This window comes from Oncorhynchus masou, chromosome 3, assembly GCF_036934945.1.
Source record: "Oncorhynchus masou masou isolate Uvic2021 chromosome 3, UVic_Omas_1.1, whole genome shotgun sequence".
Lineage (NCBI taxonomy): Eukaryota > Metazoa > Chordata > Actinopteri > Salmoniformes > Salmonidae > Oncorhynchus > Oncorhynchus masou.
In genome coordinates, this window is record NC_088214.1 from 42,335,742 (window position 1) to 42,357,153 (window position 21,412).

The following is a 21,412-nucleotide window of genomic DNA, read 5'->3' on the forward strand; positions in this document are numbered from 1 at the left end:
TATACAGTTCATTTGTTGTCTTGACATCTGCTAATGAGATAAAAACCCTGTATAAAAAAAGTACACTTTCCATATTCTCAAAAGAAAAACACTGTTTTGAGTCTGTCAACTATTAAAGCACCCAATACATCGCTAGATGCATAAGTTACATCACAACCACACCAATTGATTACACCCCCCCCCCCCACACACACACACACACACAAGTATATACAGTATGTATATATGCTGCATTCTTGGAATTTATGTAGAATACCCCCCCCTCCTTCATTTTAGTATGATGACATTGATTCTATGAAAATACCAGGAAGCAGCATCATATTTTTGGTTCAGTGTCAATGTAGTGAGATGTGGTTTAAAGAGTCCTCCTGCCCGTCACTGTTTCAATGGCGGGGCAGACCCAAGCCTGCTGGGAACTGAACTGTAGATAATAAGATCACGAAGACTGGGGACAAAACAAAAATAGCTGGGGAGTCTATGTGAGTGGGTGGGTTCGGGGGGTCACATGGGGGGCTAGGGGGAGCTGGTCATGGGGGGGATCAAGCTGGTGAGGGGGCAAAGGGGAGGGGGAGAAACAGAGGAGAGAGACAGATGAATTAGCAGTGTTGAAGGGGAGCCTTGTTTGAACATGGGACTCATGAGTGCCATGCCCTGTAGCCTACACACACTACTGGGGGGAGAGACAAAGGAGAAGAGGTGTAGTGTAATGGAGTCTTGATCCTTATGAGTCTAAGTAACATCATAAAAAAAATCCCATCAAAGTCTGTCAATTTAAGGTAGAGATATCAGGTCTTTTTGCATGGGCAGCACTCCAATGCACCGCATCTGCTACATCGGTGTTTGTCAGACCATGAAACATCCTGAAAGCCTGTCTTCTACAAAATGGAAAGGGGAGACTCAAATGAACATGATGGTGTTCTCTGTTTTGCTCTATGACCACCACAAGTGACACGGGACTCATCCGAAGGTAACCCATAGAAACAAATGGATGTAGTTTTGTGCCATCACAAATAAGGGGTTTAATGTGTAAAAAAAAATATATATATATATATTCCCTGAGCTTCCTTATATCTCCTAGACATAGGACAGACATTTCAAAACCTTATTCCTTATGAAATTGTCAAAGACTCCAGCCACCCAAGTCATAAACTATTCTTTCTGCTACCACACGGCAAGCAGTACCACTGCATCAAGTCTGGAACCAACAAGACCCTGAACAGCTTCTACCCCCAAGTCAAGAAAACTGCTAAATAGCTCATCAATGGCTACCTGGACGACTTGCACTGACCAATTTGTGCACTGACTCTATGTCCTCACACTGGACTCTACCCGCACACTCAAACATACTTACACTGACACCCCAAAACACAAATACACACACCACACAAACATAATATGCTCACACATGCATACTGATGCCACACACACTTTCACACTCACCACATACGCTGCTGCTACTGTCTACTATGTTGTTGCCTAGTCAGTTTACTCCTACCTATATGTACATATACACCTCAATTACCTCATACCCCAGAACATGGACTCTGTACGGGTACTCCCTGTATATAGCCATGTAATTTTACTCATTATTATTATTCATTATTCACTGTATATTTATTCCTATTGTCACAATTTCGATTTATTTTTCATTTTTATCTTTAATTAACTCTGCATTGTTGGAAAAGGACCCGTAAGTAAGCATTCCACTGTTAGTCTACACCTGTTGTTTACAAAGCATGTGACAAATAAAATATGATTGGACACTCAATAACCCGCGGGAGGCGCAATCTATCCATTTCAAAACGAGGCGTAGATATCGACATTCGTCACCTATCCACAGTTCGTTTTGTATCGAAAATGGATTGATTCAGACAGGTTAGGATTTGAATGAACAGAACCTCTACATAAACCAAGGCCTTTCTCTTGTCTCTGATGCTGGTCCCCAAGGTTCACGACATTCTCTCTGCGTCTCGGGAGGGGGTGTGACTCGCGGAGCGGGGCAGCTGCTCCGCAGCCGACAACCCCCCTCTTCTTACCCCTTCACCCGCACGCCCCAGCCCCCCTCTGTCTCGGCAGTCCCAATTGCCATTCCAACGAACACTCCTTGAGCAGCAACAGCTACATCTGAGTCAGCGAAGTGGATTACTGAGTTTTTCGAAGAAAAAGAAGAAGAAGATTTGCAGTATTTTTGGAGCAATGTGTGAGTGTAAAGATGCGCTTTTGGACTACAATTTGGCATCGATAAAGAGCGAGAAAGGCGGAGAGAAAGCGCATTGTAATGCTCCATAGCTTTGCTGTTTCTCCGTGGATTTGGACGATGATTTGAATGAATAACAAAAATGACTACTTTCGGCGATTGGATGTAGGCTAGTGGAATGGGATGGTTTTTATTTGTTGCATTAATTCAAGACATGAGAATAAAGAGATTTGTAAAAGGTTCTACGTCTCGGGTGGTTTAGGTGCTGTGTATTGTGTGGCACCATCTGAAGGGTCCAGGCAAATCCTTTATTAATGTTGCAAGATCCTAGTTTATGACAATGGATTACTTGCTGTGGATATGCAGCTTTGTGCTTCCCGTGGTATTAGCTGTTGAAGGTATGTATGTCAAATCATTTTAATATACTACACTTTTGCTTGAACTTTTCTTTTACATGTCGCCCCATTCCGATTAATCGGGTTCGAATACACCATTAATTGGTATATACAGCCTGAAACTAATGACTGCAAAATCGTGTAAATATTCCTCACAAGACAGAATGTTGAGTAAATATAAAAATCTGTACTCGGAATTTGAGGCAAAATATCCACAGGAAATATTTTTTTTACCCGACTTTTTAGGGGTCTGGTAGGTACAGTGCCTTGCAAAAGTATTCAGACCCCTTGGATTTCTTCACATTTTATTGTGTTTCAAAGTGCGATTCAAATGTATGCCATTGTCATTTTTTGTTAACAATCCACACAACATACTTTCATGTCAAAGTGGACGTGGTTTCATATGTTTTTTTATAGCATATATATATATATATATCTAACAAATATAGTCCTTGCTTTCGTTTTCCACAAGCCTAATTTGGTGAAAGTGTCAAATGTAGCTTAAGAAATCACATAAATTACATGGGTTCATTCTGTGAAATAATAGCATTAGACATAATTTTTTAACTTTCATTTTTCCTCTGTCCCCCACCCATCCATACATTACATCTGTTAGTTTGCCTCCCGAAGTGGCGCAGCAGTCTAAGGCACTGCATCTCAGTGCAAGTGGCGTCACTGGTTCAAATTCAGGCTGCATCACATATGGCAGTGATTGGCTGGAGTAGGCTGTCATTGTAAATAAGAATTTGTTCTGAACTGACTTGCCTAGTTGAATAAAAGGTTACCGTTCCCTTCGTCAAGTATTCCATTTCAAGCACAGATTCAACTACTAAAATGAGGGAAAGTTTCAAAAGCCTCATAAAGAAGGGCATTGATTGGTAGGTAGGTAACTTTCTCTTTAAGCATGGTCAAGTTAAGAATTATGCTGTGGATGATGTATTAAACCACCCAGACATGTCAAAGACACAGTCATCCTGCTGAACTGAGCAGCAGGACAGGAAGAAAACTGCTCAGGGATGTCACCATGAGACCATCTGGGATTTTAAAGCAGCCACAAAGTTTAAAAGCTGTGATGGGAGAAAACGGATCAAGAACATTGTACTGACTCCACAATAATGACCTAAATGACAGAGTGAAAAGAAGAACACAAGTATACTAAATCAAAAATATTCTTAAACATGCATCTTTGGGCACTAAAATATTACTGCAAAAAAGGAATACACTTTTTGGCCTAAATGCAAAGTCCAACACAACAAATCCAACACAACACAACACTGTATAACTGCAGCCGTATTTTCAAGCATCGGCAAATACTGGGGATTTTTTCAGGATGAAAAGAAATGGGATGGAGCTAAACACAGGCAAAATCCTAGTCTGCTTTACACCTGAGACTAGGAGAGGAATTCACCTTTCAGAAGGACAATAACCTACAACAGAAGGCTAAAGCTACACTGGAATTGCTTACCAAGAAGATAGTGAATGTACTTGAGTGGTAAAGTTATAGTTTTGACTTAAATCTGCTTGACAATCTATGGCATGACTTGAAAATAGCAATTTGTGTAGATTGCTGACAAAAAACACAATTAAATCAAATTTGATCCCACTTGGTAACGCAATAAAATGTGAAGAAATCCAAGGGGCCTTTTGCAAGGCACTGTATATGTTTGGCACCTAGGTAAAGTGAATTTATATTGGATCTTCGTTTTTTTCTCTCGTCAATGGCTATTGAACCAAGCCTACCATTACACTGAATATTGTATATTCTGAATCAAGGGAGGATGACGAACAATCAAAACCTTTTTTGTTGCGTGGTTTAAAATATATATATTTTATCTAAATCAGAATAAAAAAACGAGTAATGAAATTCACACAAAAAAGGAGTCCGAATATATCATTTTCAATGTGAGGCTCCCGAGTGGTGCAGTGCACTAAGACACTGCATCTCAGTGCTAGAGGTGTTACTACAGACCCTGGTTCAATTCCAGGCTGTGTCACAACCGGCTGTAATTGGGAGTCCCATAGGGCAGTCACATTTGCCCCAGTGTCGTTAGGGTTATGCTGGGGTAGGTTGTCATAAGAATTTGTTCTTAATTGACTTGCCTATTTAAATAAATAAAATGTCATGGCATGCTTGGTTCAATAGAAATTGACAAGAGAAAAACAAATATCCAATATAAAACACATTTTTACCTTGGTGCTGAACTCAATCAATCAATCCAATTCATTTAAAAAGCCATCAGCAGATGTCACTGAACCATATACCTACAGGCTCTACAGAAAGTCAGGTAAACAATACTTTCCCGTGGAAATGTTGTCTCAAATTGCAAACAGCTTGAAGGATAAACCGCCCAGACAACCGGTAGAATAAGTTTAGATATAATTGTATTCTGGCTTGTAAGGAACATTTACACAATTTTGCAGGCATTAGTTTCAGGTTGTATATACCAATGAATTGCGTATTACAGCCTGATTAATCAGACTAGCAGCCTAGATGTTTCCAAAGAATGTGGGTGTTTGCAAGCCATGATGAACTGCCAAAAATGCGATTATGTTTGAATATGAATATTACATTGTATAATAAGATGAAGTGCAGCTTTATTTTGCCAATGGCATGGCGTATACAAAAATCTGTTATTTTCATTGCAGGTTTTAACTGTGATAGGCTTAAAAATAGTTTTTTTTTGCTAAATCGCCTCTGTTGCCACAATTGAAAATGATTAGAGTTGATCGATTGTTTGGATACAAAGTTACCATTTATGTTCATACTATTCGGGTACGGCCTGTTTTGTATCACACCACTGTATTGTGCTGTGGTTTAGTCACGCATTGGATTTATTCTAGGAAAATGGACTAATGAGAACATACACACAACACACACACACAGAGACAGTTCCTTGGTATAGCTTTCCCCACAAAGGAAAGCAGGGACGCCCCATGCATTTTCGGTCCTCCACGTGTCACCCATATGTGTCACACATCATTGCAGCTGCATCCCCGTCGCTATTGTCAAGTACCTTTTGCTGCGTTGTCACACCTACTAGTTGAGTATTTCATTATGTTGGGTTGCTTGACCAAGCCCATGACACAGCTCAATATGACATAAAGGATTCATCCTAAATAAAACACCCACATACTGTATTTTGCTTCTCACAAAGTACACAAGGTACACAAAGTACCACAGCTAGGAGTTAGTTATCAGTGTCTTTGACATTACACTGATGGGGAGGTTATATACTGACTGTTTTCATATATGTTCAAAATAGGTGCCAAACATTACAACATGCTCAGTGTAAAAAACGTTAGCGTCAGTCTATACATTTCTTTCCTGTAGGGAAAAGCCAATATCTCTGGCAATTTAAAGAGGAAAGAAGAAACAAATCCTCTAATATCCTGAAGCTTTCTCTCTAGCCAATCAATACCAGTCAATTGTGTGTGTCATTGGACACATACAAAATGACAGGCCAAAGATACATGTAGGCAAGTTGCCTTTAGCTTTGTCTGATCAAGCAGACTGTAATACACAATGTAATTGGTATATACAGCCTAAAATATTGGAGTGCAAAATCATGTAAATTTTCCTTACAAGCCAGACTGTTGAATATAATTACATTTGAACTAGCTCTACCTGTTGTCTGGGCAGTTTTTCCTTCAGCTGCTTGAAATTTGAGACAAAATATCCACAGACAAGCATTCTCTCAACCAGCTTCACTTCAACCAAGAGTGTGCAAAGCTGTCATCAAGGCAAAGGGGGCTTTTTTGATTTATCACTTTTTTGGTTACTACATGATTCCATATTTGTTATTTCATAGTTTTGATGTCTGTTACAATAATAGTAAAAATAAAGACAAACACTTGAATGAGTAGGTGTGTCCAAACTTTTGACTGGTACTGTTGGCAAACCGGTTTGTGCTGAGTTCATGGGTTAGTCGACTTGCTAACTGGTTGTATTTCTACTCGTGCTTTGGCCAACTACTGTAGTTTAGCAGGTCGGAAATTTCAGAGTTTCCTAGTTCTGACTAGCACATGAACGGGGCATTATCCTCTGTGTTGGGTTATGTCAAACTGGTCAAAACCCAGGGAGCGATAAATGTCCCCGGATTTATTTCTGCTTTATGCAGGGTCCTACACTTTTAATTGAAGTCTGTGTATTTATGAATTGTCAATCTGATATATTGAATATGGTTTTTATGCCAATAATTTGTGATTGGTTGTAATGGTATGGTCCATGTCGAAGTATCCCATGTACCATACTTAAAGAAAATCTAAACCAAGGTAACTTCATTTAGACTCTACCAGCTCCTTTACATATTTCTCTCCAAATTCCACCACGTTCCCCGCCTGCCTTTTCTTCCCTGAGTAAAATGTGCTTCTCTTGGACGCCAGCCAGTGTTATCGCTCATCAATTATGGTGCCAGCGTCTAAATCAATGCAGCGGCAGCCTCCCTAGCTGGTCTCACAGAGATTTTCATAGGCTGATGATCAGCCAGTTTTCCCACATACCAACAACTTCACTTACACAACACTGGGTTGTTAACTAATGTCTGTCCTCTGAGGACGGGGGCAGGTTGGAGAAGTTGAAGGGTATTATGGGTTTTAAGGTTGTCGGGGTCGATGCCTCGTTGTCAGTATGGTGGATTCCAAGAGATTTCATTGGAATTTGGTTCTTGAATTGGCAGTTGCCTGTTGGTTTCCGTTACTTTTGTTTTGTCTATTTATTTACTTTTTGTCCTTCGTATTAATCCAATTAATTTGAGTGAGGTACAGTGCCGTTTAGTTCACTCCAATAGATTCATTGGAATTCATGGAAGTCTTGAAGTCTTGGTTTCCATTAGGATATGTATTTTTTCAACACCAGTGTATGTCAGTCGAATTTTTGGGTGGATTTGAGTGGAATGTCCAACTGTGTCCTTGGGTCTGTCCATGAGTTTAGCTAGTGACATAAGCTCTGGCCTCCTAGTCACCCATGCAATGGACATGTGACTCACTGACCCTGTCATCCTCTTTATGACTAACCCCTATAACAGTGATGTTGTGCACTTGTGCTATTTTCAGAGTCGCATGGTATTGGAACGTAGCTGCAATTACGTAATAGCTCAGAAAACCTTAACATCCTACAGAAATAGCTCACTAGGTATGTATGGCTGCAGAAGAACACACTAATATCCAATCATTTCCACACGTATAACTACGGAAGAGCATCTCCATATCGGCGCACGCTTTATTTATCTCTTCTCTGGAGAGCATACAGTAAATACTCATAATTATGAATGGAACCATATGCGCAGATGCAAATAGCCTGAAGGAGAACGTTGAATTGGGGTCGGCTTGAGTTGATTAAAGCGGTTCAACAAGCGTCAAACATAACATTGCTCAATCTTGCAATTGTGTGTAGAGGAAAAGGAAGGCTCACTCACACGCAAACTAGACAGCGAGATAGTCATACAGTAGGCCTAAGCACTCTGAATTTGCCACTACGAATTTGCTGTTTACAGTCAAAATACCCATTTGTTGTATGTAGCCGACCATGCACAAAATCAGTGGAGAGATGTTACGCCTTTGAATATTTCATCTGTTTGTGGATGGGAGTGTGAAATTAATACGAGGAGAGGCTTTCCTTCCATAGCAGCCCATCTCAACAAAGTGAATTAAATATTAGCATGTGTGCTCCCATAGCAGCAGTGAGCATGTTTGCTCCAGTGATCAAAAACAGTATACACCATGGGCGGTGAATGAGATGCTGTAAGGACAACAAGTTCCCGTTTGAGCACAGTTATTTTGGCCCTGGGGGAGGCATCATCACTGCCAGTTTTATGACGGGGGGGTGGGGGGGTGTACGTTTGAGTTATAGCATCAAGGGGAGACTTTTAAATGGTACATGTACATGAAGGGCAAATGCGTAGGTAGAGAGCTGTACATTTGGGACGCTGTTCAATCAAAAGCTGTGTCCGGCTTTCAGGTTTCTGTCAAAAACTATATATACTTCATTCGCGTCTAAAGCGTTTTTTTGATTTAGTAATGGGCCTACAGTTAATTCTCAATCTGAATTTAACTCATGTGTTAAGCCTGTGGATACAGGATCTCTAATCTACACTGATGTTCTTTGTGTGTTTAGTGCGTGGAACTCTTCCCAGGCAAACACATGCTAAGTAATAATGAGCCTCGCTGGGGTCTGTGGAGAGTTCAGTTGGAGTAGAGTTTATGTTACCTCTATGCACACAGAGCGTTGGATCTAACATAAAAGAATCAACCTGGACCCTTAGATGGGCTTTTTGTCTTGGCTCTTGTTGAATGTGAAGACAGCTAGTCAATGTTCTTGCTGCCTTAAGAAGCCCATCAAATTGACAGATTTGAGTTATAGCAGCAAGGGGAGACTTAAACGGTACATGTACATGGAAAGCAAATGCGTAGGTAGAGAGTTGTACACTTGGGATGGTCTTTTGATTTAGTATTGGGCCTACAGTAAATTCTTCTCAATCTGAATTGAACTAATGTGTTAAGCCTGTGGATACAGGACCTCTAATCTACAATGTTCTTTGTATGTTAGTGCGTGGAACTCTTCTCATGTCCTCAATCTTCACACAATACCCCATAATGACAAAGCGAACAGGTTTTTAGAAATGTTGGCAAATTTATAAAAATAAAAATAAACTTATTTACAAAAGTATTCAGACCCTTTGCTATGAGACTTTAAATTGAACTAAGGTGCATCCTCTTTCCATTGATCATCCTTGAGATTTTTCTACAACTTGGAGTCCACCTGTGGTAAATTCTGTTGATTGGACATGATTTGGAAAGGCACACACCGGTCTATTTAAGGTCCCACAGTCCCACCAAGCCATGAGATCTAAGGAGTTGTCTGTAGAGCTCCGAGACAGGATTGTGTCGAGGCACAGATCTGACGTAAGGATGCCAAGACAGTTTTGCAGCATTGAAGGTCCCCGAGAACACAGTGGCCTCCATCATTCTTAAATGGAAGAAGTTTGGAACCACCAAGATTCTTCCTAGAGCTGGGCCAAACTGAGCAATCGGGGGAGAAGGGCCTTGGTCAGGTAGGTGACCTACAACCCAATGGTCACTCTGACAGAGCTCCAGAGTTCCTCTGTGGAGATGGGAGAACCTTCCAGAAGGACAACCGTCTCTGCAGCACTCCACCAATCCGTCCTTTATGGTGGAGTGGCAAGACAGAAGCCATGCCTCAGTAAAAGGCACCTGACAGCCCGCTTGGAGTTTGCCAAAGGCACCTAAAAGACTCTCAGACCATGAGAAACAAGATTCTCAAGCTTGTAGCATCATACCCCAAAAGACTCAAGGCTATAATCGCTGCCAAAGGTGTATAATTACTCTATTAGTACATTCCAAAATCACTAATAGATTTTATTTAACCTTTATTTTGACAGGGAGTCATGCTGAAACCAATGTCTCTTTTGGTCATTTCTATCAAGGCACAAGGCGAGACCCAAATGCAGACATAGGAGGCAGATGGTTGGAGTCTTACAATGTTTATTAATCAAAGGGATAGGCAAGAGAAATGTTATGGACAGGCAAAAAGGTCAAAACCAGAGCAGAGTCCAGGAGGTACAGAGTGGTAGACAGGCTTGTGCTCAAGGCAGGCAGATTGGTCAGGCAGGCAAGTCCAGAAACAGGCAAGGGTCAAAACCGTGAGGACTAGAAAAAGGCGAATGCAAAGCACGAGAACGGGAAAACTGCTGGCTGAATTGGAAACATATAAGACGAACTGGCACAGAGAGACAGGAAAAACAGGGATAAATACACTGGGGGAAAAGCGACACCTGGAGGAGGTGAAGACCATCACAAGGACAGGTGAAACAGATCAGGGCATGACAATTTCCATGTAAAAGGGCGCATGAGGACAAACATGAAGTTCATACAGATGTAGGATCTTAATTTGATCACTTTTGTTGCTGAGAATGTTCCTGTTCAGCAGGCTGTTCCTGTTCAGCAGGCTTCTAAAATTTTTAATTTCACTTTGAAATTACACTTGATTTGCCCTGACAAATGTATCAACGCCTACAAAAATATCCATTAACTGTAATCCACATAATAATTAACATTTTATGTTACAGCAGGGTTATTTTCCTTAAGTAGCAAACTGCCTTCAAATCCTATATTTATAGGAGCATATAGAATTTGGTGTAAAATGAAAGCTAAGAGTCTATATTTTTGGGAAATGAAGGCATGGATACGTTTTTCAATAATTTCCCTGTGCTGTACCCTACTGTATAGTTTACTAGGGCTGGCACAATTACCGTATAACCATGTAACTGAAGGTTATGGACGAAATAAAATAACCGTCATAACCGAAAATAAAAAAAATGTCATTAAGGCAAAGGCAAAGGGTGGCTACTTTGAATAATAATGTATTTGTAATAATGACAATTACAACAATACTGAATGAACACTTATTTGAACTTTCTTTTTGCTATTCTAACCGTTATTACGGAGACCGTGGTCATTTGGCGGGCCTATTACCATCATCCAAAATTCCATGACCGTCACAGCCCTATACTCGACTTTTCTTTTCTTTACTGTATTGTGAAAACTTGTGAAGCATAGCCATCTATGGTTAGTAAAGTTTTGTCCGGTCTGGACTAGAGGTCGACCGATTATGATTTTTCAACGCCGATACCGATTATTGGAGGACGAAAAAGCAGACACCGATTTATCGGCCGATTTTTAGAATGTATTTGTAATAATGGCAATTACAACAATACTGAATGAACACTTATTTGAACTTAATATAATACATCAATAAAATCAATTTCGCCTCAAATAATGAAACATGTTCAATTTGGTTTAAATAATGCAAAAACTAAGTGTTGGAGAAGAAAGTAAAACTGCAATATGTGCCATGTAAGAAAGCTAACGTTTAAGTTCCTTGCTCAGAACATGAGAACATATGAAAGCTGGTGGTTCCTTTTAACATGAGTCTTCAATATTCCCAGGTAAGAAGTTTTAGGTTGTAGCTATTATAGGAATTATAGGACTATTTCTCTCAATACCATTTGTATTTCATATACCTTTGACTATTGGATGTTCTTATAGGCACTTTAGTATTGCCAGTGTAACAGTATAGCTTCCGTACCTCTCCTCCCTCCTACCTGGGCTCGTACCAGGAACACATCGACAACAGCCACCCTCGAAGCAGCGTTACCCATGCAGAGCAAGGGGAACAACCACTCCAAGTCTCAGAGCATGTGACGTTTGAAACGCTATTAGCGCGCACCCCGCTAACTAGCTAGCCATTTCACTTCAGTTACACCAGCCTAATCTCGGGAGTTGATAGGCTTGAAGTCATAAACAGCTCAATGCTTGAAGCACAGCGAAGAGCTACTGGCAAAACGCATGAAAGTGCTGTTTGAATAAATGTTTACGAGCCTGCTGGTGCCTACTATCGCTCAGTCAGACTGCTCTATCAAATCATAGACTTAATTATAACATGATAACACACAGAAATACGAGCTATAGGTCATTAATATGGTCGAATCCGGAAACTATCATCTCGAAAACAAGACGTTTATTCTTTCAGTTAAGTACGGAACCATTCCGTATTTTATCTAACGGGTGGCATCCATCAGTCTAAATATTCCTGTTACATTGCACAACCTTCAATGTTATGTCATAATTATGTAAAATTCTGGCAAATTAGTTTGCAATAAGCCAGGCGGCCCAAACTGTTGCATATACCCTGACTGCATGCAATGAACGCAAGAGAAGTGACACAATTTCACCTTGTTAATATTGCCTGCTAGCCTGGATTTCTTTTAGCTAAATATGCAGGTTTAAAAATATTTACTTCTGTGTATTGATTTTAAGAAAGGCGTTGGTGTTTATGGTTAGGTACACGTTGGAGCAACGACAGTCCTTTTTCGCGAATGCGCACTGCATCGATTATATGCAACGCAGGACACGCTAGATAAACTAGTCATCAACCATGTGTAGTTATAACTAGTGATTATGATTGATTAAGTTTAATGCTAGCTAGCAACTTACCTTGGCTTCTTACTGCATTCGTGTAACAGGCGGGCTCCTTGTGAGGCAGGTGGTTAGAGCGTTGGACTAGTTAACCGTAAGGTTGCAAGATTGAATCCCTGAGCTGACAAGGTAAAAATCTCTTGTTCTGTCCCTGAACAAGGCAGTTAACCCACCGTTCCTAGGCCGTCATTGAAAATAAGAATGTGTTCTTAACTGACTTGCCTAGTTAAATAAAGATTAAATAAAGGTGTAAAAAAATTAAATAAATCGACACCGATTTCCGATTGTTATGAAAAATTGAAATTGGCCCTAATTAATCGGCCATTCCGATTAATCGGTCGACCTCTAGTATGGACCAACCAAATTGGGCCTTGTTTGGGGGGCAGATCTCATTAGAATAATACCCATTGGGTAGAATAATACTCAAACAAAAAATGTTCTACCTTTGTGTACCTATTTAGGATGCATCACCATGAAGAGAATGACATTCACAATTATACATTTCTGTATAGTACAGATCCAGGACCCATGGTGTCGTTCTGTTACCATCATTCTGTTACCGAGTGTTGACCCACTTCACTTAGTTCAATAATCAAAGTAGATTTTTTTCAAACTCAAGGTGTCATGTTATAGCTGACACCCCATTCTTTCTGCAGACATCTTTGAATCTTAAGTCGGACTAGATATTTAACAAAGAGTTTGAATAATGTGGTCACATGAAAAACTGAGAGAGATTTTACTGTCATTCTGTTACCAAACTTTGCATTGGCGCTGTTGCTCAAGTAAATGTGTTTTAGTAAAATTGTCAGTAGCAATTGTTAAAAGTAGACCCTCATAGGTGTATGGTTTGTTAAACTTTGCAATCAATGGTTTTTGCTTGGCATACATTTCAATGTGAGAAAATGAGTCTCAGCGTCACTCTGTTACCGTGGAAATGCCCTTTTACAGATGAACCCCGTATACACATCAAAACACATATATACACATAAATACACATGTCAATATTCACATCAATACACAGAAAGCCAAACACAGTCATGGAAAACAAACACATTCTTCATTAAAAAGGTGCTCAATCAGCCTTTTGAATTGTATTATAATACATTTGAAGCGATAGTGAGATCAACTGTTTTGGCGCCATTTTGCGCTGCTTTGAGACAAGCGCGGGGACTCGTCTTGATAAATCAATCAATGTGCGATTTCTTTCTTTTCACTAAATCTTTGTTTGGATATTGGTTGAGCTACAATTAGGCTGTGGAAATGGTAGCCAAATTGAGGTGCTGCTCATGATAATCTTGTCTCGTTGGCTCATTTGTTAGCAGAGCATTTTGCCAAGCATGTTACTGTATGTAGCATAACAAGTGGATTATTTCCTCTTCAGTTGCCTGTGACTTCTCTTAATCAATCAATGTGATTTTGTTTCAGTGAATCGCCATCTGTATATTTGGTTAAATCTCTGTCTGGGCCAATAAGTAGAGGGGCTAGCTCATCTATCACTGATTAGATACAGTTCGCATTGCAATAATGTAGCCTAAATCAAGTGCAGGCCTATTATTTAGCTTGATCGCAGTAGCCAACTCCAAAAGATCACGGAGGTTGTGAAATATGAACACAAGACTCACATGCTTTTGTAATATATAGATTTTCGATTATTTTCTATCGGTATCGTGATGAAGACACTCTCATTGAAAGACCCAACGCCTTCCTCCCTAACAAAGCGCAGTGAGGGTAGGAAAAGACATGAAACGTGGATTTAAAAAAAGCATGTGCTTGCCATGGGCTCAATTCAAAATGACAGCCATTCCACACCTTGCTGTATCTATAAATACTATTTGTATTTTATTCTGTTATGCTTATTCTATTCTTAGGCTACCCTAATCGCAGTCAACACACATATTTTATAGACGGCTAAGTGTGTCTTGTTTGTTTAATGAACAAAACAACTGTGGGCTGCACAGACCAGTAACATAATTCTTCTCAATATGCCATTCGATTCTTTAGAAATTACATTTTATTAGTCTTATAATGTTTCTTAGGACCTGCCTAAAACAAATGTAATAACGGATTTCCTTGTGATGGTGTATATTCAATGGATTTATTCAAATTGACGTCCACCCACATGTGGCCCACGTCTACTATCGCTCCTAAACTTGCCCGCATGTACACCGGAGATTTAAAAGACTTATCCCGGCAAGAGTGTGGTAAAAAAAATGGGAATATGTGAATTGGGTTCTAAAAAACATTGGCAGATTTTTTTAGCAGGCACCATACCGTAAAGTCTGTCTGTAAAGTGAATGATAATCAAGAAGGTTACCTTTTACACCTTATAGCTAATCTAGATCCAAACTATGGTAATAAGGAAACTAGTCCTCAGGGTTGGGGAGTAACTGATTACAAAATAAACTAACTGGAATCAGATATGTTACCAGCAAAAACCATTCTAATCAGATTACAGGTACTTTTGAAAACTAGATGATTACTTCTTGGATTACTTTTAAATTCAGAAAGGATTTTTGCTAAAATACATTGAAACCTTTTTCTCAATGACATTCAATTCAGCATTGAAAAAAGGTGCAAGTTTAAGTTTGTTCTGACCACAAGTCGGAGACCACCATGATTCAGATTACATTACTGAGTTTGGGTAATCCAAAAGTTACATTCCAAAAGTTACATTACATTACAATGTTGGACAGGTAACTAGTAACTGTAATGGATTGCATTTAGAAAGTAACCTACCCAACCCTGAGTTTTTACCCTTATTTAACTAGGCAAGTCAGTTAAGAATAAATTCTTATTTACAATGGCGGCCTACACTGGCCAAACCCGGACAATGCTGAGCCAATTGTGCGCCACCCTATGGGATTCCCAATCACGGCTGGTTGTGATACAGCCTGGAATCAAACCAGGGTGTTTGTAGTGACACCTCAAGCACTGAGATGTAGTGCCTTAGACCGCTGCGCCACACGGGGGCCCAAGCTCCCATGCTTGAGCTTCTATTCAAAGTAATTGGCACAACTGTAAATTGGAGGTGCATTCCAGTAAACAACAAGAAGATAACCTTTTGCAAGCCTTTGGTGTGTTTTGATGACTTCTCTCAACCATCATACAGATTGACAGGTGACAACGAGGTCTATTGATCCTCTTATTTCCTCTTTCTTCCCTGTATTTGTTTAACCTCCTCATCCTTCGATTTTCATACTCCTGACTCTCTCAAAATGACCTGCATAATACGAGGTCACCACTCTGGGGAATCCACTATGGCTGGGCCGAGTAGTGATTTGTGATTGATTGTGATATCACTTAGTAATAAAGCTTTGAAATTCGATCGAGATGATTTCTCCCTCCTAGAGGAAGGGATTTTTTTCTCAAATTTCTACATTTTCAGTGATATCAAAGGCAGACAGATTTTTTCTTCCATCATCATCTTTTTATTTAGAGCTTTATGAGGATTTAACAGTTTTCTCATGACAGACTTTCTGTCTACCCAGTTTTTTATGTATCCGTGTGGAATTGATGCCGATAGACTTACTGTCGTCTTATGAGAAGAATAGACAAAAATAATAAATAAAGTAAATAATAGACTTCTGCTTTTAGGACTATAATTTTTATTTCCAACCACCACATAATAGTTATTGCAGCGTTTCCCAAACTCGGGTCCTCAGGACCCCAAGGAGGTTTTGTTTTTGCCCTAGCCCTACACAGCTGATTCGAATGATGAATGGTTGATGTTTTGAATCAGCTGTGTAGTGCTAGGGCTAAAACGAAAGTGTGCACCCCTTGGGGCCCCGGGTTTGGGAAACCCTGAGTTATTGTTTGTTACAATAGCTTCTTGGTTTAACTAACTCTCCTGTTCTTGATTTATAGAAACACTAATGGACAGCAAGTGGGCGACCACAGAACTGGCCTGGACCACATTTCCGGAGAGTGGGGTGAGTGTGTTGTTATTCCACAGCATTTGTTACATTTGCTACTTAGTACAGCTCCTCCTGACTTAAACGACACACCTCCCATTGTTTTATACCTCTCTTTGTAAAGTTTCTTTTCTTTTCTTCGTTGCTAAAAACAAATGAGAAACATACACCTTTAAGTTTTACTTTTAAGCAAAGTTTTCTTAAATGAAGATCCCCAAACCTCCAAAATAGTCCAAAACACAAATCTCCAATATAGTAAAATTGAGTACATATAGACCCAAAATGGCAACAAACACGGCTGCAGCAACACTAGCTGAAGAATTTGGAAATACAGTACAAGTCAAAAGTTTGGACACACCTACTCATTCCAGGGGTTTTCTTTGTTTACTATTTTCTACATTGTAGATTAATAGAGAATTACATAACAACTATGAAATAACACGTGAATCATGTAGTAAACAGAAAAGTGTTTAAACAAATCTAAATATATTTTGTATTTGAAAAATCTCAAAGTAGCCACTATTTGCATTGATGACAGCTTTGAACACTCTTGGCATTCTCTCAACCAGCTTCTTGAGGTAGTCACCTGGAATGCATTTCAATTAACAGGTGCGCCTTGTTCAGTTAATTTGTGGAATTTCTTTCCTTCTTAATGCGTTTGAGCCAATCAGTTGGGTTTGTGACAAGGGAGGGGTGGTATACAGAACATAGCCCTATTTGGTAAAAGACCAAGTCCATATTATGGCAAGAACAGCTCAAATAAGCAAAATAAATGACAGTCCATCATTACTTGAAGACATAAAGGAAAATTTCAAGAACTTTGAAAGTTTCTTCAAGTGCAGTCGCAAAAACCATCAAGCACTATGATGAAACTGGCTCTCATGAGACCCAGTTACCGCGGCTGCAGAGGATAAGTTCATTATAGTTAACTCAACCTCAGGTTGCAGCCCAAATAAATGCTTTACAGAGTTCAAATAACAGACACATCTCAACATCCACTGTTCAGAGGAGACTGTGTGAATCAGCCCTTCATGGTCGAAACCACTACTAAAGGACACCAATAAGAAGAAGATAATTTATTGGGCCCAGAAACACGAGCAAAGGATATGAGACCAGTGGAAATCTCTCCTTTGGTCTGATGAGTCCAAATTTGAGATATTTGGTTCAAACCGCCGTGTCTTTGTGAGACGTAGAGTAGTTTAACGGATGATCCCCACATGTGTAGTTCCCATCGTGAAGCATGGAGGAGGAGGTGTGATAGTGTGGGGGTGCTTTGCTGGTGATACTGTTGGTGATTTATTTAGAATTCAAGGCACATTTGACCAGCATGGCTGGCTCAATGAGGTACTACAACATTCTGCAGCAATATGCCATCCCATCTGGTTTGCTCTTAGTGGGGCTATCATTTTGTTTTTCAACAGAACAATGACCCAACATACCTCCAGGCTGTGTAAGGGTTATTTGACCAATAAGAAGATTGATAGAGTGCTGAATCAGATGCCTCCACAATCTCTGACCTCAACCTATTTGAAATGGTTTGGGATGAGTCGGACCGCAAAGTGAAGGAAAAGCAGCCAACAAGTGCTCAGCGTATGTGTAAACTCCTCCAAGACGATTGGAAAAGCACTCCAGGTGAAGTTGGTCGAGAGAATGCCAAGATTGTGCAAAGCTGTCATCGAGTCAAAGGGTGGCTACTTTCAATCATCTCAAATATAAAATATTTAGATTTGTTTAACACTTTTTTGGTTACTACATGATTCCATATGTGTTATGTCACAGTTTTTATGTCTTCACTATTATCCTACAATGTAGAAAATAGTAAAAATTATGATAAACCCTTGAATGAGTACATGTGTCCAAACTTTTGACTTGTACTGTATTTCTCTTAAAGTGGAAGAAGCCAATAGGCAAATTACAGCTGGGAATGAATATTTCAGCTGATCATATCCCCCATAGAAATGGTGAGAAAATAAAACAACATATATTTGACCCCTAGGCTAACAGCTTGACAGACCATCCCCACTCCCGGACAGTGTAATTTGTCTTTTGTACGTGAGCGCAAAGTCAGTCGATGAAACCAATGGGTTACCATGGCAACAATCTTCGGCAGTCCATTCTTTTCAGGCCTTTCTGCAGACTCACACCGAATGTCTTTGCACCCCAAGAAGTCATATGTCATTAGGGCAAGGCGGCCCTCTCAAAATGCGTGACAAGCCCATACGTTCTGTCCGGGTGCAATTATCATATTTGTGAGGTATTGCTGCTGAGACGTGTTGCACTTGATTTATGGTGTAGAACGCTGACTCCTGGACTCATCGTTTTGGAATAAATTGCATGCGTGCATGCTCTGCCAAATATGGAATTATGCATTCTGTTCCTCTTGTTGAATTGATCAATGTTTGGAGCCCTCATTAAGAATGGAAATGAATTATTCAGGTTGAGTTGTTAGAATCAAAAGATTAACTTCTTGGAAAAGGTGATTTATTCCTTGGGCAAAAATATGTTAATAACCCAGTTAATCATGGATCATGGTTAATCATGGATTTAATCCTGTAATAGATAGCTCTTTGAATATTTCCAATAGGTAGTCATGCCTATATTGTAGAATATATTTGGTGTAGAATATCTGGGGATATGAACTGGTGTAAATGGTTTATTTGCTGACTGTAGAGAACCATATCATCGTTAGACCGTTGTTGAAGCTAAGTGCTGTGAAGTAATTAATTGACTGCTTCACTCAATGAGGTGTACTGACCACGTTTCATAGCATGCAAAAAATACTTCTCACGGCTTTGAAGAGTAGGCTTGGAAATGTTCCACTTGAAATATACCACTTGAATCGTAAAGTACCGTAAAACTTCAATTAAACGCTGAGTCTCAAATAGCCGCCTGTCCCTTTTAATAGCCGAGCGATGGCACACATTTCAACACACAAACACCTGTTTCAAATAAACACCGGGTCTAAATGAATTTTTTATGCGGTAACCATGAATTACCATGAATTGTTTTTGAGTTGTAACGTTTGATTTGTTGCATGAAATAATTCAGTAACGTCTCGAAAAGATTATGTCAATCATCTGTTTTCATCACAAGTAAGAAACTGCTAGCCATTGGTTGCAAACAGCTGAGAACTTCTAGCTAACGGGCAAGCATAAAAACAGTCAACAACTTTGGGGAGTACACACCCCCAGAAATCGTCCGATCGCCCTCTAATGGCAAAAGTAAGAACTGCTGAAAATGTATGGTCAAACACGAAAACAATTGCTCTGTGAAAGAAAAACATTTTGGGGGTTGAAATAGAGGCATACTAAGACAAAATAAAATGTGACACAGTGTGTAAATGATAACACATTATTGAAGGAAATTAAGAAATGTATTAAAATGCTGGAAGTGAATGCTGGAACTAAACAATTAACTATTCAAATGAGCAAAAGCTGTGCGCATTAGGGAAATAGACGCCTGGCTCAAATAGAAGCCGGTCTCTAATAAGCGCCTGTTGTGTTCAGTGATTTGAGCAAATAAACAGCCAGTCTATTAATTCAAGTATTACACTATACACCATAACATCTCCATGATGCAACCAGAAAGAGGACATTTCATTTGAATTGCCCCTTTAGTAAATAATGCACTGTTTGCATTATACACGATTTGACATTAGAAATGGCAAAACTCATTAAAAATAGGCCCTGTAATCTCTTTCAATATCAGCCCTTACTAAATTACTGTAGCATTTGGAGAACCAACATTTCCTAGGAAGGACATTCTGATTGCTACCTTTCCTGTGCAATTATACTATGATTATATGAAGACCTAGGTTCAATTAGTATTTGTTTTCTTTCAAAGGCTTTGCATGTTAGAGCCTGTCTGGAGTGCCAGATGAGTAGGGTTTGCATTTTTGGCACTATTGCATTGGTTCAAGCAAGCTCAACCAAACGCAGCTAAACTATTTGAAATAAAATAAATACTATTTGAACCCAGGTCTGATGATATCGACAGTTCTCTTCACTAGTAACATTGTTTGTCTGTTTTCCTGCAGTGGGAGGAGGTGAGCGGCTACGACGATTCAATGAGTCCTATCAGGACATACCAGGTGTGCAATGTGCGCGAACCCAACCAGAACAATTGGCTGAGGACGGACTTCATCCCCCGTAAGGGCGTGCTGCGCGTCTACGTGGAGCTCAAGTTCTCCGTCCGTGACTGTGCCAGTATTCCCAACATCCCCGGCTCCTGCAAGGAGACCTTTAACCTCTTCTACTACGAGTCTGATGGCGATACCGCTACGGAAAGTAGTCCCTTGTGGAGGGAGACCCCTTATGTCAAAGTTGACACCATTGCCCCTGATGAGAGTTTTTCCTTGCTCGAGGCAGGCAGGATCAACACCAAAGTGAGAAGCTTTGGCCCTATTTCCAAGGCCGGCTTCTACCTGGCCTTTCAGGACCTGGGGGCTTGTATGTCCTTGATATCCGTGCGGGTTTTCTTCAAGAAGTGCTCGACGACCATCGCAAACTTCGCCGTCTTCCCCGAGACGGCCACAGGGGCCGAGGCCACCTCCTTGGTCATCGCCCCGGGGGCGTGTGTGTCTAACGCGCAGGAGTTGTCCGTCCCTCTTAAGCTATACTGCAACGGGGATGGGGAGTGGATGGTTCCCGTGGGGTCTTGTACCTGCATGCCGGGGTTTGAGCCTGCTATGGCCGACACACAGTGCCAGGGTGAGTTTGTCTATAGGTGCCTGTTTTTACTTTGAACTAAAGCCTGGTTTTTAATGTTTAACTAAAGCCTGTTTTTTAATGTTGATATCCCTTTAAATGGGCAATAGGGATGCATAACAACAGAGAGGTTTCAAAGACAGGGGCACTTCCTGATTGGATTTTCCTCAGGTTTTAGCTTGCAAAATCAGTTCTGTTTAACTCAGTTTT

General features: G+C 40.2%; 1 protein-coding gene across 1 annotated transcript in view; it reads left to right on the plus strand.

Annotated features, from left to right (window-relative positions):
• The first annotated feature begins 2,058 nt into the window (after window positions 1–2,058).
• ephb3a (eph receptor B3a) overlaps window positions 2,059–21,412 on the plus strand; it is a 45,238-nt gene continuing 25,884 nt past the window's right edge. Inside the window, exons 1-3 of the mRNA XM_064941186.1 lie at window positions 2,059–2,595; window positions 16,450–16,514; window positions 20,533–21,205. Of these exons, the coding sequence (XP_064797258.1) occupies window positions 2,532–2,595; window positions 16,450–16,514; window positions 20,533–21,205 (802 nt within the window). The 5' untranslated portion in view covers window positions 2,059–2,531. The remainder of the gene's footprint in view (window positions 2,596–16,449; window positions 16,515–20,532; window positions 21,206–21,412) is intronic.